We start from the raw sequence: 15,843 nt of genomic DNA, 5'->3' as shown, positions 1-15,843 counted from the left end.
TTATTTACTGTTTTGCCTCTTTACATTTGTTGATTTATTTACAGTTTTGCCTCCTTAATATGATAAACTTAAATTTTCTCGCCTTTTAGGCTAAATATTTGGGTTATTTTATTTTTTTGAAAGAAAATATGTGATGTTATCTCATTTTATACTTTATCGCTTTATGCCGTAATGAAAAAAACAACTTACAATACTATATACAAAACATATTGATTTAGTCAAAATAGATCATAAATTCAAATCAAATAACATAAAATAAGTTCAGATTAGTTTATACTCGGGTGAGCCGTATCAAACAAAATTACGGCGGGCCCTTAAAAGTTAAAACCAAATCGATGAGTCTGGAGCAGCAATCGACTGTAATCTTAGGAGGCGTCTGTGTGTAGACAGTTAGGGTGGTGGTCGGAAAGTTGAACCGGGCGTTTCTGTAATCTTTACACTCAGTCAACTGCATTCAAATCCAGGTAATTCACCCTTAAACTTTATCATACAAATTTCACCTATAACTTTCATCAACGAATTTCCCATCAATTTTGGTATCATCCCACAAAAATTTCCAATCAACAAGCATATATCAGAGTACCTCTTGATTTCTCCAAAAAAGAAGCCTTTCTATTACAATTCTTCTCTACAAAGTCCCAATTCTGTAAAATATTTTTACAATCGAGAAGGATTTGCTGTTCTGGTAAATCTCGATTTTCATTTCATGGGTTTCAATTGAAGGGTTTCTATTAATTTTAATTTCTGATTATTCAAGTTTAGGAATTCATTGTGAATTTTTTCAATGATAATTAGTGGGTTCTATTTTCATTTTTGATTTTTTGCTTTATTAATCCTCACAGATTGAGGAGGAAGCAAATGGGTAATGCTCCATCAACGCTTACCCAATATGATATTGAAGAAGTTCAAGAACATTGCAATAAATTATGTACGGGTTTTATTTTGATTGTATTTTGTGGATTGCTAAATGTTGCTATGATTCAATGAAATATGATATATGCTATTGTTTTTATGTAGTCAATCAGCAAGAGATAGTTTCTTTGTATCAAAGATTTTGTCAACTTGATCGGACTGCAAAGGGTTTTATTTCATCTGATGAGTTTATGTCTGTGCCGGAGTTCGCGATGAACCCTTTAGCTCAGGTATTGAGTGTGTAGATTTTGAGATCATACTTGGTTTGCTTGTTATGAATTAACTGTTGATTAGGAATTTTCGACAAATTGAATATATGAATTTGTGGTGTATATGCAGAGGTTGCTGAAGATGGTTGATGGTTTAAATTTTAAGGATTTTGTTGCATTCTTATCTGCATTTAGTGCCAAAGCAAGCATTGAGCAGAAAGCTGCCCGTAAGTATTCGGTTTTCATCTGATAAATTTATGTCTGTCAAGGGTTGCTAATGGTTATTTCGATTAGTTGCTATCTTCATCTTGTAGGCAAGAGTGCTACCTTATAATTTTGATTGTTCTGCTGCTTAATTAATATCTCTGTCTGTGTAAATGGAATAAAGTCTGGTCAATACGATTGCTAGCAGAACAGCCTATCATGTTTTATTCAGATAATTTTAAACACCTAATGGCTGTATGGCTGTATCCTTCATGTTTTTGTTTACTTTCGGATCGCATATGGATTCAAATATTGTTTTCTGAGAAGAAGGATTTTTTTTTTGGGCCAACATATCTTAGGGGTTTTCAAAGTTGACTAGTGATTTTCATCATCAAGATATTATACATAATTAGAATGACACCAAGGGAATACCACGGCTTTCACCCATATACCAAAGGATGGCTAAGGTGAACAGTCTCGTGCCCTTTACATAGATTTTTACTTTTTTAGGCATTAAGTCTCTAAGAGCTAAGAGCCTAAGACTCAATTAACATTATTGCTTCCTGGAACCAGCTTCTGTTTACTTTGCCTCTGCGAGGCCAAGAATTTGTGACATGTTAGTAGACCTCAAAGTTTGTAATAAGTTGTTGTAGACCCCAAATGATGCAATAATGTGTACTGAGGAAGTAAAAGAAAAGTAGTAAAATGAAAGATAAATCCTTTTTATTTTTAGATGTGTAGTTAAGTATTTGAGAATCTGGTTAGATTTATTGTCAGCTTTATAGTATTTGAAGTCATTAGTCATTGAGTAAACCAGTGACTATCACCATATCTTGATGTGTGTTTATATTGTAGATTCTCTCTCCCTCTTCTCCTTCAAAGGAATGGTTGTTAACTCTTCTCTGGTACTTATATAATGCCCCTTTCAACATAGCAATTTGTTAAATGACACCTGTGTAAGCTCCAAGTTTCAGTGAGTAGCTATAGTAAACAAGTTCTCTTGTCTCTTTTGCAGTTATTTTCAGGGTTTATGACTCGGATGGCAATGGGAAGGTGACTTTCAATGACATCATAGAAGTGCTCAGTGATATGACTGGTTCATTCATGACTGCTGAGCAAAGAGAGGTATGGACAGTTTTACAACTACATTCATTCTTTGCTTTGTATCGAGAGCTCATGTGGCATGGGTACAGATGTCATGACCTGTATAAAATTTCCAATGGTAAAAATCACTAAAGATAGTTGGGTTAAGCAACGACATATTATTTAACAGAACTTTTTTCCTTATTGAACCAGTTATTTTTCCATTGCACGATGACCATTCTAGTTTAAACAGAAATATTTAAAAAGTCTCTGATGAATGACATTAGTTGAGCAGGGTAACAAATCTCCCCCCCCTCTCTCTCTCTCTCTCTCTCTCTCTCTCTCAAGTCTCAACATAGTGATAAGATGTCAAGCAAGCACTAAGTACACCATATAGGAATAATATTATCTTGTAAATAAAGAATTCAGCATTAAATTTTGCTCTTTCTCTGCACCTGAAGTTTTCCCTTCAACTCTCAAATTTCAAGGTGCCGAAAACCATTTATAGCTCTGTTTCATGATCCATCACAACACTGAAATTAGGAAAGAGGCAATTGGGTGGGTTCTTTAATTTTAGCATGGGCGTTAACCTCATCTCTTGCCTAAAATGTGTATAAGAAAAATAAGAGCAGTTTCTGCTTCATTTAATTGATATGGGCATTACTTCTGCCTAATATGTGCCTGTTATTAGCCTCATTTTTTACTTAGGCATTACTTGGTGCCTTCTTTGACATTGTCAATGTTAAATGAGCTGTGGGTGTATGGCCTTTTGTGCCAGAATAGATGTCTATCTGATGCATTCAGACTATACGGTCAAACTTCCATAGATGTAAATATTTATTAAACCAGAATATGCTATTGTTACATATTGCAGTTTTCACCCTTTCGTAAAGTATTGAATATACATTTTTTTTGTTTTTTGTAACTAGACTCAAACATAAAAAGTGTGTAATTCTTGTTTCACCAAGTGTGTAATTCTTGTTTCACCAGTTGTGTTCATATTTTGGGATGAAAAAAAAAAAACTATTTGCTGCATCATGAATGGTCACTCTTATAATGTAAAGTTTTCTTATATAGCATATGGCTGATAATCTCTTGTACTCTTCGTCAAAAAGATTATCTCTTGGACTTTATTTTATGATTTTATCCCTTTGTATAAGCTTCGTGTATGTGGGCTATGCTGTGCTAGTGTAAGTGGAATATATGAAGTGCGGCATCATTCAGTCTCTAATTGTTTGTGTTCTGTGCCATAGGCGGTGTTGACGCAATTATTGCAGGAAGCTGGCTACACAAGGGACTCTTATTTGATGCTAGATGATTTTGTGAAGGTATCATTCAAACATATAAATCTGAGATTTGTTAGTTCAGCAGTTCAGCTTCATTGCTGTTTCTCATCTCTAAGTTGCCTCTATATTATAATTCATGTATCCCCAATTCCACATCATATCATAATAACTCGTGAATTGATATGTCATCTCCAGTGTGCTTCAAGGTGATAAGAAATTTTATGAGTTGCTGATCAGATAATCATTTTTTTAATTGGTATATGGCAACATCTAGAGTTATTCATGACAGCCTCCATGAGTCCATGATCTTCTGTTTTTTAATGTCAAAAATAGATTGCCAAAAAAAAAAGAGAGAGAGAGAGAGAGAGAAACCATGCAAAACTGTTTGATGGCTTGCTATTTACAGAGTTTTGTGCTGATTAAACTGTAAAAATTAGTCTTCTCATAATTTATAGGCCTACCTTTGTTACGTTCTTTGCTATGATTTAGCTGGTTTGCCCCATGCTGTTTTCAGTTTGAGCTATGTTGCCTCTCTATCATCCTTGACATTGTAGGCATCAATTCTTTTAGGGAAGCTTTAACCTCTAGAAGTAAGAAGCTTCATTTCACAGATATTTTGTATTGGATAATCCTTCAAGAGCTCACAAAAGAAGTTTTTTTCCAAGTAATTATGTTTGATCCTTTTCTGTCCAATATAAGTTCTACTGATTACTGCTGAATATGAAGACAAAAAAACATTCTAGATATGCATCCTCTGTTTTCTTGAGTCCGGAAGTTCAACTTCCTCTCCGACGCCTAGTGTTTGTCTTGAATAGTGCTGAACATTCCAAACACTGAGCAATACAAAGTTGATGTATTTCCCCTGTAGTGGTATCTCCCCGTGTTTGCTCATGTAAAAATGTAAAATGCAAACAGGTCGGAGCAAAATGATTGCTGGGAAGGAAATATAGTATAGTTGGAAATTTGGAATTTAAGTGTTACTGTTAATATTATTAAATGTTTGTGCTGATGACATGAAAGTTTTTGTATTTGTTGTCACTTTAATATTTGTTGTCACTGTCACTTGAATATGATGACATGGAAATTTAGAATATTTTTTTTTAGTTACTCCATGCTGATTTTGGTGAGTTTATATGTAAAAACACTTGTATAGATTTTAGGAGTTCGTGTATCTTTGCATCCTGGGACTGTCTTCAGTGATTTCACGAGCACCTATTTGCTACTGAATTCTGTGTGATTGTGCCTCTTAAACCTCCTTGCTCAGTTCTTTATCCAAACCTGACTGAATTTTCTGGTCATATTCAGATTTTTGCAAATTCAGACATGAAGATGGATGTAGAGATTCCTGTCGATTAAGCATGCACTTGAAAGGAAGCACTTGTTAATAATCAGAAACAGATGTTGCTGGAATGTGTTGTGGAGCAACCGTGAACTGTATATTGATATGGACACACTTTATCATGCAAACAGCAAACGGATAAGCAGCCAATCTGTGTTTCTGATTAGTTGCTATGTTGATTCGGGTTTTAGATTTTATTTTCTTTTATTTTAAAAAAAAAATTATTGTGTAGCTGTCAATTTCTTTTTTCTAGTGTGAAAGGCGTCATAACGTCATTAGTTATTTGCTAACAGCCTTCAGGGCAATATCTTCATAGCATACACTGGGGTACATGCACATTCAACTATTTCCGTCTTTAGATTATCGATTATACATAGACAGATCTATTTATTCCAAGGGTTGCAATATTACCTTTTCTTTGCCTTCAAAGAAGTTTTACTTCATATGGCTGCATTATGGGTTCAAGTACATGTTCTTGGCCAATTTAGCCAATCTTCCCATTGATCAGATATCTGATGTAGGTTATTTAGTTTGTATACTTGTATATATTTTCATACTTATCTTGACGATTACATTTTCAATTATTAAGGAAAAATTTGGTGAAGTACTGGTTAGAACTTTGTAAGGGTAAAATTTCAAAGCTGCTGTTATTTCACATATCAAATACAGCCAAAACTTCTGCTGAAATACAGCCAAATTTTGCACCTTCTCAAGTAGGTGAAGGTGCCAGTCAGCAAACAGAGCCGCAAACTTGCAGCTTTCAAAGTAGCATATAGACAATGTTCTTCTGATCATATGCAGTGCAGTTCTTGTAACATCTACCTTAGACCACTGCTATCATGCTTTCTCGGACTCTCGGTTGTTTCTCCTAAACAAGAGTTAAGAAAAGGCGATAACATGAATCAACAACAGCGTCCTCAATAATGGATGAAAAGTCTACCTCGAATTTTCCTATGAGTACTGAAGGTTGTAGTAGCAGTGGCAGCAGTGACAGCAGTAGAAATATCGTAGCACCTGTGGAAATCCTGAATAACAGACTGGACGTACTTGAACAAGAAGCCGAAAACATGAAGAAGATATTGCTTGTTAGCATGGATGAGAGGAGAAAGGCTATCAGTGAGATTCTGCAGCTGTTCCAGACTCTATGCACACATTTATATGGTTCAGAAGCCAAGCATCCCCTCAGTTTTCACAAGGTAAGTTACCTTAGGATTCAAGTGTTCAATATGATAGGGTATAAAAATCTGTGGAAAGTTTCATACAAATTTTCGTAATAAAGTACTTTTCTACGCGAATATATATTGGCAATTAGCATTACCAATATTAATGAAAATTTATGAAGGAAAGGGTAGACAAACATCATGGATTATATCCTACAATATTATACTTCTTATATAAACCCTACTTTATAAACTTGTGATTATTATAGACATTATTACTGCCTATAAAATGACCGAACAAGTCATGAGTTTATATAGAGGATAATAGTACACGAACATGACATTACGCTTCAATGCTTCATACTCTTCATACCCCTATGTGCACAATACTAACATACGACACTGGAGTTGTATACATATGTCCAGTGTCCTACATGTTGAAGATGAATGCACTAACTAATGATCATTGTGTTATCCGGTTATTATCGCAGCAGGAGAAAAGGCACCAGAATATTGGTCTATTACAAGCTTTGTGTGAAGATTCCAATCCATTCCTGGTCTTGCGGAATTCTACCAAGACAAATAGCCTTTCCTAGTTTATAACTCTAGCACAAATGGTAGCACATACTAATGTCCCACAGCAAAAATAAGCTGTACAATTTGTGGAAAAATTTACAAGTTATGGGCAATGTAAAATTAGTAAACTAATAAGGTCCCCCCCCTCTCTCTCTCTCTCTCTCTCTCTCTCTCTCTCTCTCTCTCTCTCTTCTTTTAAGTCAGCAAGACATTGTCGGAAGAAAAAAAAATAGCGACTAAGAAGCTGCACTAACTGCCTCAGGAAGAAGATCATCTGCTTCATCAACACCCATTTCAGTTCTGAAGAGAAGTCTGAGGTGAGGAAGAATCCTTGGAAGAACAGGCAAGTCAGCCATGTTGATGCTCATCATGTCAAAGCCTATACACGTATTATGCATGTGGGCATCTTCAAACACAGGAATCTTTGGGTACCGTTGGCTGAAGTGTGTAAGAATTATGCGATATACGCCAGCTGCTTCACCCACTTCAATGGCTTCTTTTGTAGTGCTATGGTTTCTAGCCACAGCCTCATCCATCAAGGCGTCCTCAAAGGTTGCCTGCATAAATCACACTTTGTCAGTTTGTCAATTTCTTAAATCTCTGTACTCCTATCAGAATGAAAAATGATCATTCGTTTTTCCTAGGGGTAAAAAATCCTTAAATAATCAGAAAATGAGTGGGGATGAAAAGTAGCCTCTACTAACTTTAAGTTTTAATAAGCTGAAATGTGTTAATCCAACTTTACTGAAATCCAAATCTGGCTACAATGTCCGACAAAATCAAATAACTTTTCATCTGAGCTAGAAGCTTTTCAATTTAGCAAACAGCTTCAAAATGAAGCTCAGAATATCAAACTGGTTAACACCAAGCACATTAAGATCTGTCCTTTCCAATGGGGCTATACTATTCATGATGTTAGGCTTTAGACTATACTGGACTAAATCCCAACTGATTAAATAAGCAAACACATTCCAAGTAAAATGACAGAATGAACTGCAATTTTGTTATAGATCTACCTCATGTATTAGGACAGTAGCACCATGAGATGCTTCTATCAGCTCCTGACAAGGCCTTGTGTCCCCAGAGTACACCACTTTCCATCCTGGTATCACTTCACCAACATTGTTGATTCTGTCACCTGCCTTCAGGACAGTGCCAAAAGCTTGTGGGCAGTGCACCACAGGGAAACTTATCAAAGTCTCTAGCCCTGCATCTTGCAGCACTTTCCTCAAGTGCGAAAGTCTTTCCATGGAATCAGCATTTCCAACTGGGCTACTAGGTCTCTTCCAATAGCTCTGCATTGGGCTTCCTTTTATAAAGAGTGTAGAATCAACATTACTTCCAGAATTAGTAGGAGATGATGATCCTAGATCTGAGTTGAGAGAACTGGCAAAAGCATCCCAAGAGGCTTGAGTTGTATGCCTGCAATCAAGAAATTGCATATCTAACTCTTCAAGTTTTTGATATGCATTTAGAAATCTCATCAGCTGTCCTGGGCCCACAACTAACAAAGGTTCATGAGGAACTCCTTTCAATAAATCACGACGTAGAGCAAGAATTCTTGCTAGTCCTGTATGATGGTCAGCATGAATATGAGAAATCCATATGCACCTCAAATTTCTCACAGCATTATCTGCACCTTCTATACCAAATCTGCTCAAGAGGGAGCGAAAGAATGTCAGACAAGTAAAGTTATGTTAGATTAAAATAAAAAAGTATTTTCTAAATGCCAGGGAAAAAGAAGACAAGTAATCACACCTTCTCTTCAACTGACCCAATGTGCCTTCACCACAATCAAAAAGCAAACTCCCTTTTGAGAAAAGATTGATGAAGATAGAGCTCACGTTACGGTACTTGGAAGGCTGGGATGATCCAGTTCCCAGAAGGACAATCTCCATATCCTCTCGGGTTATATCTTGCAAACAACTGGGCAGACCAAGCTCATCAAACCATGGCTCTTCCACAACAGAATTGTTATTTTCTAATGAAATTTCTCCGTTAACTTCCACAGGACTATCCCACAATTGCCTAACTTGCTGCACTGTATTGTCAATCTCAGGAATTTCGGCGCGTAAGTCATCTAAAACTTGAGCGGGTCCAGTATAAGTAGGGACTGATGATCTGTCCAAACCGAGGTTTGCATATGGACGCAAAGTGAACTGTATCACAAATTAACAATAAAACTCATTATAATTACAGAATTATATAATAAGGGCAGCATTACGCATATAATAGTGTCGCTAATAATCCCACATTTCAGTGATTTCATATTGGTCTGAACTTATATATTGGTCCGAACTTATAAGAGCAACTCCAACAGTGTAAAATTAGGACTAGCTTGCAATTTATGAAACTAATAAATAATTAGCTTAACCATTGGAATTGCATTACCAAATTAGCTGGGCAAAGCTATTCGCTTAGCTAAGCTAATTAACTTAGCAAATTGTGAGAAATAAAAAAAATTAAATAAATAAAAAAAATTATTGAAAATTAGCTTATCCATTGTGGGATTAATTAGCTACAAGGTAGATTAGCTTTGCAATCCTAGGTGGCATGGCAAGCTAATTTCACAATTAGCTTACCATTGGAGTTGCTCTAATTAACTCAATACAGTCCCACCTTTTGTATACATATACTTAATATGGACCCTTATGAAAAATGACCGAATACAGCAAGTTATAATTCTATGTAGCCAGTTGACAAACCAAGAAAATCCAACGTGACCTATGTGGAACTCCAACCCCTTCTCTCTCATTGGTAAAAGAAAAACACATAACCCTTCGATTTCTCTCTTCTGTAATAAAACCTTTATACGTCTATCCAATCCCCACATTTTATTTCCACTATGGTGGTTCAAAGTCATCGGCCAGGGTGTGGCTTCTGTTAGCAGGTTTTTTTTCTTTTTTTTTTTTTTTTTTTTTTTTTGGGGGGGGGGGGGATGTGAGAGAGAGGGGGCAGAGGGAAACCAGGAGTCGCAAGAAAGGGGCAGTGTGCAGGTGGCCGGGTCAGTTGTCAGGAGGTCTGGGTGTTGGTGGCAAATGTGGGTAGAAGCAGAGAAGCTGCTCTACCTGTGGCATGAGAAAACAGAGGCATATACTGGCTCCTACATTGGTTTTGTTATTAAGTTTGATGCCTAATTGACAAAGGCAAGAAAATAGTCAGCCATATTCACAGTGACATCCAACAAAATTGGTTTAGTATCCTTTCATTATTCAATCTTTGAACTTTGAAGTTGGACATTGGACCCAATTTTTCATGGTTGTGAATTTATGGTAGCTATGGGTATACACAAAATCAAAGTTGATATAGGGCTCTGTGCTTTGTCTCTTTTTTGGTTACAGGAGAGCGATAGAGGAGAAGAGATAAAGAGGATGAAAGGGAAGAAGAAAATAGGAAGAGAAGGGTATTCGTAGGCTTAACCTGCCACATGGATTATTTATTTTAATTAAAAAATAAACTGCCACTAGGGAATTTAATCTGTTATAACTGATTAACCACTCTTCCCTTTTTAAGAAGATGGATACAAATGTGAGATTAAATTGAGTTAATTGGAAGTTCGGACCAAAATGAGAAAATTGCTAAACTAAAAGGTAGGCTTATTAGCATCAATTTTCCCTCTAATAAATAGGTGTAAGCCACAGCTCCTCAGCATAGAAGTTGCCTGTCTTTGGGGCTGAAAAATTAAGTGATAATACCAGTGATGATAATATGAAAAGGAACAAGGGAAAACAGACAATCAAGGTGCACCCCACCGCTTGAATACCCATTGACCTTGTCAATATCCTAACCAGTAGGCATACCTTAAGAAGATTCTCAGCAGCAATAGTGGTTTGAGGGTCCTGTAAGAAAGAGAAGCCAATTACTCTTGCATTAAATGTCCATCATAGTGAGATAAAGTCTTACGGATACATAATGGAAAAGGTTAAAAAATAAAAATAAATAAATAAAATAAAATAAAAAACCTTAGTTGAAAAAGTAGAGTTCGATAAAATATTATCTGTGTCAAGAGACCAAAACCCAGGAGCAGGGAAGAACCGAGGACACAAGTAATTAAGTCTTGCTGCAATCTTAGCACTTGATTTTAGGACTGGTATTTCAACATTTTTCCTGCAAAAGACGAGCATAAATTTCATAACTATAAGCTTGTCACCATAACAATTAACAAACCCTGGAGGAAAAAGGCCATAGCAAATGTAGAGGGACAGAAACAGAAGCCCAAGATGTAAGAAGAATTCTTAAAAAGAAAAGATAAAACCAACACACCGTTCATGTCCAGCCATGATGTGCTGGGCATCGCCAAATCTCTTCATCCAATTTTGATAAGCAGGATTACTAGCTACAGAAGATGGACTTAAATGAATTACACAAGCCACTGCCCTGGTATTTTCAGACAAATTACCAGAGAAATCTGTGTAGAACTTATTGAGAGAATCCACAGACAATAAATTCTGTAAATGAGAAGCTGTTGGACAATCAACAAGAAGTACAATAGGTCCAGGAATAGGAGGTTCCATCACGTCAGAAGGATGAACCTGTGAAGAATGAATATGTAAGGTACTTTACACAAAAAAAATGTCAGGCAAAGGTAAATATTGAATTTATCAGCTTTACCATAATATCACGATGATCTGATTTCACTGATTTTCCTTGCTGCAGTTCCCGATACTTTGGTCCAGCTCTCAGTCCAAGTGCCTTAGCCTTTTCAGGATCAAATTTCCCCTGAATTTCGGGTAAGTCACAAATATAGACTACAGAAAGATCTCTAGGTTTTATAGTTGTTTCTGATTCATTGTTTATACTTTCCTTATCCTCGTTTGGTTGCAAGAGAATAGCTGATAATTTAACAACCTCATCATTGATAAGTAAAATGGGTCCTGAAAATTTTGACAAATCAGACACTGCTTTATCAGGGTCCTGCAAGGGACCAAAGCTACGAGTGTGGACCATGGCAGCATTTGGAATGAAAGCCTTCATTGCCGCAACTAATTGCCTGAGATTTGAAGGGCCCCACATGTTGACCTTCATGTCAATAACAGAAGTAACATTCTATAAGACTCACAAGCTTCATTTCAATGGAACAAATCTACCAACAGAAGATGATACATACACATATTCCTTCTTCCCCTATTCCAGCCAAAGTCAACAAAAGACCTGCATAAACAACATTCATCTTATGATCCTCTTAATCATCCTCTACGTCATAAACATTATCTTAGATTCAATTACTTCATCTAAGCAACAGCATATAGCTTGTGCTTCATGCATTGAGTACTAATAGGAGCAAAAATGGACACCTGGAAGTCCTCCAGCAGTTTCTGAGCAGACTCGAGACAGAAATATGTGATCTATCTGAGAAAAAATGCACCGTTAGAGCAACAATTTTCACAATATCTAGCATAAAAGATTGCAATGTACAGTTGTCATACTAGTATACCATAGTGGCTTTCAAGCATCAAACACTCAGTGACGTATTAAATTTTCCCACTATAAGGTGTTAGGTTATAGCCTATTTGCAAAGTCAGTTTTAAAACTCTGACCATGAGCTTCTGTGTTCATAGTGAGTCAATGATAGAAGGGGATTGACCTTTGAAAGCTTAATCCTGTGCTCTGTGCAATAACGCTGCAAACCCTGATCAAAGCAATGAATTACTAAAATTAATATCTCAATCCTGCTTTAGAAGTTGATAGCATGCATATAAGAAAAAGGCACAAAATATAGTAGCCAAAAGCGCAAGGGGGAAAGACAAGAATTCACTTAAGGTTTAAAGAATGGAATACGTTATGTTCCCATGCATACAACAGCTAAATCAGTGTTTCCCTCACCTGGGAAAACAAAATATAACATGCAAAACAAAGGGCTAGTTGGTTAAGGTCTGAAGTCTTAACATTGGACTCTAGAGAAGGCAAGATGCTATAGAGGCACTTTCCATTTTAAGACTAAAATAACCTTCTCAATATTCTCTACAAAAGCCAACAAAATTCGTACGGCAGGAGTAAATAAATACATGACTAGCAATAAAAAGGCATGCCAAAACTTCATATACTTATCTGCAGTTCAATAGGTAACTTTAGTTCATCAACACACAACCCAGAGAAAAACTATGAGCCTATATTGAGAACATCCAACAACTGGGGGCTCGGTCAGTGAATTCTTCAAGGGGAAAAAAGTAGAGACACATGCTCTTCAGGGAGAATACAACTCAACTGGCTAAATTGTCCTTCATATTATTGTTGTGCTATAAACAGTCAAACTTGTTTACTACAATTCTGAAGAAATAAAACCTTAAATCAGTCTTAATCAGTACCAAACCAGACTGCAGCTGATCCATAATAAGAAAAGAACAGATTTTTGAAGCCAACCTTTAATTTCCTTTTCTCTATCATTATTTTAGAACCAACCCAAGTCCTGTCCTCAAGAATAAGCTCAGATGGGAAAGCAAATATATACCCAATGCCTGAGCTAGTGTCTCACATCAAATCGTTGAGCTGCCTCTGCCATGTCATAATATGGGAAACAGACTATGCATTTGGAAAATTTTCCTTTGACAGAGCCTTGACTTCAAATTTGGGTGTACACCCTTCTGCACCCAAGGGCGAATGCTCAAAGTTTCCTCTTTCAAGTTCTTTTCTTTTTCTGGTCAAACGGATACACTCCTAGCATCAGGGAAGGTAGACTATACAGAGTTGCCACTTTATAATTTTTTATCGGGTGAATCCCCTGAGGTTTACTTAGGAGTGTGGTTTGTTAGTAAGACATATGGTTTGTCCATTCTACTGAGTACAGTTACTTCCTAAACAGAAGATTAAAGAAGCAATACTCAAGGAATAAGTGCTAGAATCAGATATTGGATATTTGGAACAGAAAAGGTTTCTGGGTTCCATTTTATGATCAGCTGACAAATAATACAGGAATAACTTTATGCACACCAACCAAAGATTCAATTTTCAGCCGTCTCTTTCACAGATAAGATTTCCTACAGAAAAGGTTTTCGGCAATCTTGCATGGCATCTACATTGTAATTATAAACACGAATCTTTTTTGACTTAGGAAAGCCAATTAGCACCATAGTGTGTAATTATGGGAGTTTCTGTAAATGATCCAAATCCATGCTATTTGTCACAACAAACTGTTCACATTGAGAGCACTATCTTGAATGAAAAGATGCAACAAGAATATACATTTCTTATAGAAATAAAAAGGGAACCCTGTCATCTTCACAACCAACAATCTACATACTACATTGAAATTTTGAAATTAAAATAATTGCATCTATTTTCATAAATGTGAACATGATGTGAAAGTAAGCACTGAATTATTAATCTTGAATTATACCACGAGATGGGTGACTAATATAGACCAAGAAGGCAAGAACCATGGACCCAAAAGATATGGTAAACTAAAACATGTTTTTTTTTTTGGTATGTATCTTCAAACTATTTGTTATCAGTTAACACTATCATTGCAACAGAATGCAAATAATTGTATTACATATTTATATGACGAAATAAGTGAAGCGTGGCTGATTAGCTGCATAAGACAATAAAAGGTAATTGAAATCCATGGATTTGCTGTGAGTGCAGTTCAATAGAATCCTTTGCAACTGATAAACATGAGAGTGCAAGTCTAGAATAATCCTATTATTACCTCTCCGGCATTAAAAATAAACCTTTGCTTGTCAAAGAAAAGCAAGACTGAAGGAGATGTATCTTGAGTATCCATTCCAGTTCCCAGAATCTGTATTTCACAAAACCCAGCATTACACAATTTGCAGTATCAAACCAACCTTAAATTAAATAACATTTCATTTTGCAATGCAGTATCTTTCAGCATCACTTAAAAACAATTTGATAAACCTTTAACAATCCAACTAATTCATTCAAAACCAACCAATCTTTCCAACATAATTTAATCGATCATACCGAATTTATCAACCCAAAACCATAAAATCCTGAACATTGTCATAGTATCATACAAGTATCCCATAAACCCTATAGCAAGTTTCAACCATTACAATCAATAACCCTTATGAAGAAGCAAAAACCCTCAAATACCCAAATGATGAACAATTGAAAATTTCAATTTCCATTATTCAAAATGCCCAAAATCAACAACAATTAATAATACAAAAAATCCCAATATAATTCATACCTGAACATAGCATATAGTATTAACAGGATTAAGTTTTCTAACTTTAAGCTGAAGATTCTTGGGCTTATCATCTTTATCTTTGCCCATTGCCCTCCTTTTATTAAACCCAGAAGATTCAGTTTCCGCCATTTTTGCACCTTCTTCTCCCTTCTTTTGCTCAGGCAAAGAACTCTTATTTCTGCTCTTGTACTTGAGGGGTTTTTCAGGAGAAGATTGAAAATTTGTTTTCTTCTTGGGTAATGATGAAAAGGCAGTTAGGAGAGAGAAACGCCTGATTGGAAGATGAAGATTTCTGGGTTTGAAGAAAAGAGGTGAGAAGATTGGAGGAGAATGGTTAATTAGGAGGCGGAGAGTTGTGATTTGGGACATTGTATGTGTACTTTATTGGGTAGTTCTTCTACCCAAAAACAAGGGTTTAAGGATTACAAGAAATGTTCTATTTTATTGCTTAAACCCCAATTTCATGGTCTCCTTGGTTGAGGGGACCCATATATGATTTCGCACTGTACTCTCACTTTGAGCGGATATGGGTATGATCTTGATGGGCAGTGAGCGAGAGGTTATTATATACATTCGGGTGTATTGTATAGGGCATACACTCATGAATATTTTGTTCTCATTTTGATGATTGTTTTTTATATATTCACTAGCTTAAAATCTCGTGCAATGCACGGTTAATAAATAATTATATTACACTAAATTCTACCCAAAAAAAAATGTATAAAATAAATATATAAAAAAGAAAGTAATTAAATATGATGTAATAGCTTAGTTATAATAGGCAATTTGATAGTTAAGGAAGTTTATTTTAGATTTTGTACAAAGTATAAATTATAATTTAGATACAAACCTTATTTTAATGTAAAAATAGTATTGTTTTTAGTAAGTAATTTTGTAGGGAAAATTTTTTACATTATGTTGTCAA

At 35.8% G+C, this 15,843-nt stretch overlaps 2 protein-coding genes across 2 annotated transcripts; one reads left to right on the top strand and one right to left on the bottom strand.

Moving 5' to 3' along the window:
- The first annotated feature begins 289 nt into the window (after positions 1 to 289).
- Positions 290 to 5,433, top strand: LOC110715670 (calcineurin subunit B). Its single transcript, XM_021894264.1, has 7 exons — positions 290 to 464; positions 843 to 928; positions 1,018 to 1,142; positions 1,252 to 1,348; positions 2,341 to 2,450; positions 3,662 to 3,736; positions 5,000 to 5,433. The coding sequence occupies exons 2-7, from the start codon at positions 859 to 861 to the stop codon at positions 5,048 to 5,050; spliced, it is 528 nt and encodes a 175-aa protein (XP_021749956.1). The 5' UTR covers positions 290 to 464; positions 843 to 858; the 3' UTR covers positions 5,051 to 5,433.
- A 1,213-nt stretch (positions 5,434 to 6,646) lies between these two features.
- LOC110715669 (tRNase Z TRZ3, mitochondrial-like) lies at positions 6,647 to 15,383 on the bottom strand. The gene is made up of 12 exons (XM_021894263.1): positions 14,919 to 15,383; positions 14,415 to 14,504; positions 12,354 to 12,398; positions 12,064 to 12,118; positions 11,877 to 11,920; positions 11,381 to 11,788; positions 11,033 to 11,301; positions 10,732 to 10,876; positions 10,570 to 10,608; positions 8,528 to 8,928; positions 7,786 to 8,422; positions 6,647 to 7,326 (listed from the first exon to the last, which is right to left on the bottom strand). Exons 1-12 carry the CDS (start codon positions 15,285 to 15,287, stop codon positions 7,006 to 7,008), a joined length of 2,823 nt encoding a protein of 940 aa, XP_021749955.1. The 5' UTR covers positions 15,288 to 15,383; the 3' UTR covers positions 6,647 to 7,005.
- Between the last annotated feature and the right edge of the window lie 460 nt (positions 15,384 to 15,843).

This window comes from Chenopodium quinoa, unplaced genomic scaffold, assembly GCF_001683475.1.
Source record: "Chenopodium quinoa cultivar QQ74 unplaced genomic scaffold, ASM168347v1, whole genome shotgun sequence".
Classification (NCBI taxonomy): domain Eukaryota; kingdom Viridiplantae; phylum Streptophyta; class Magnoliopsida; order Caryophyllales; family Amaranthaceae; genus Chenopodium; species Chenopodium quinoa.
This window is presented reverse-complemented; position numbering and strand designations above follow the sequence as displayed.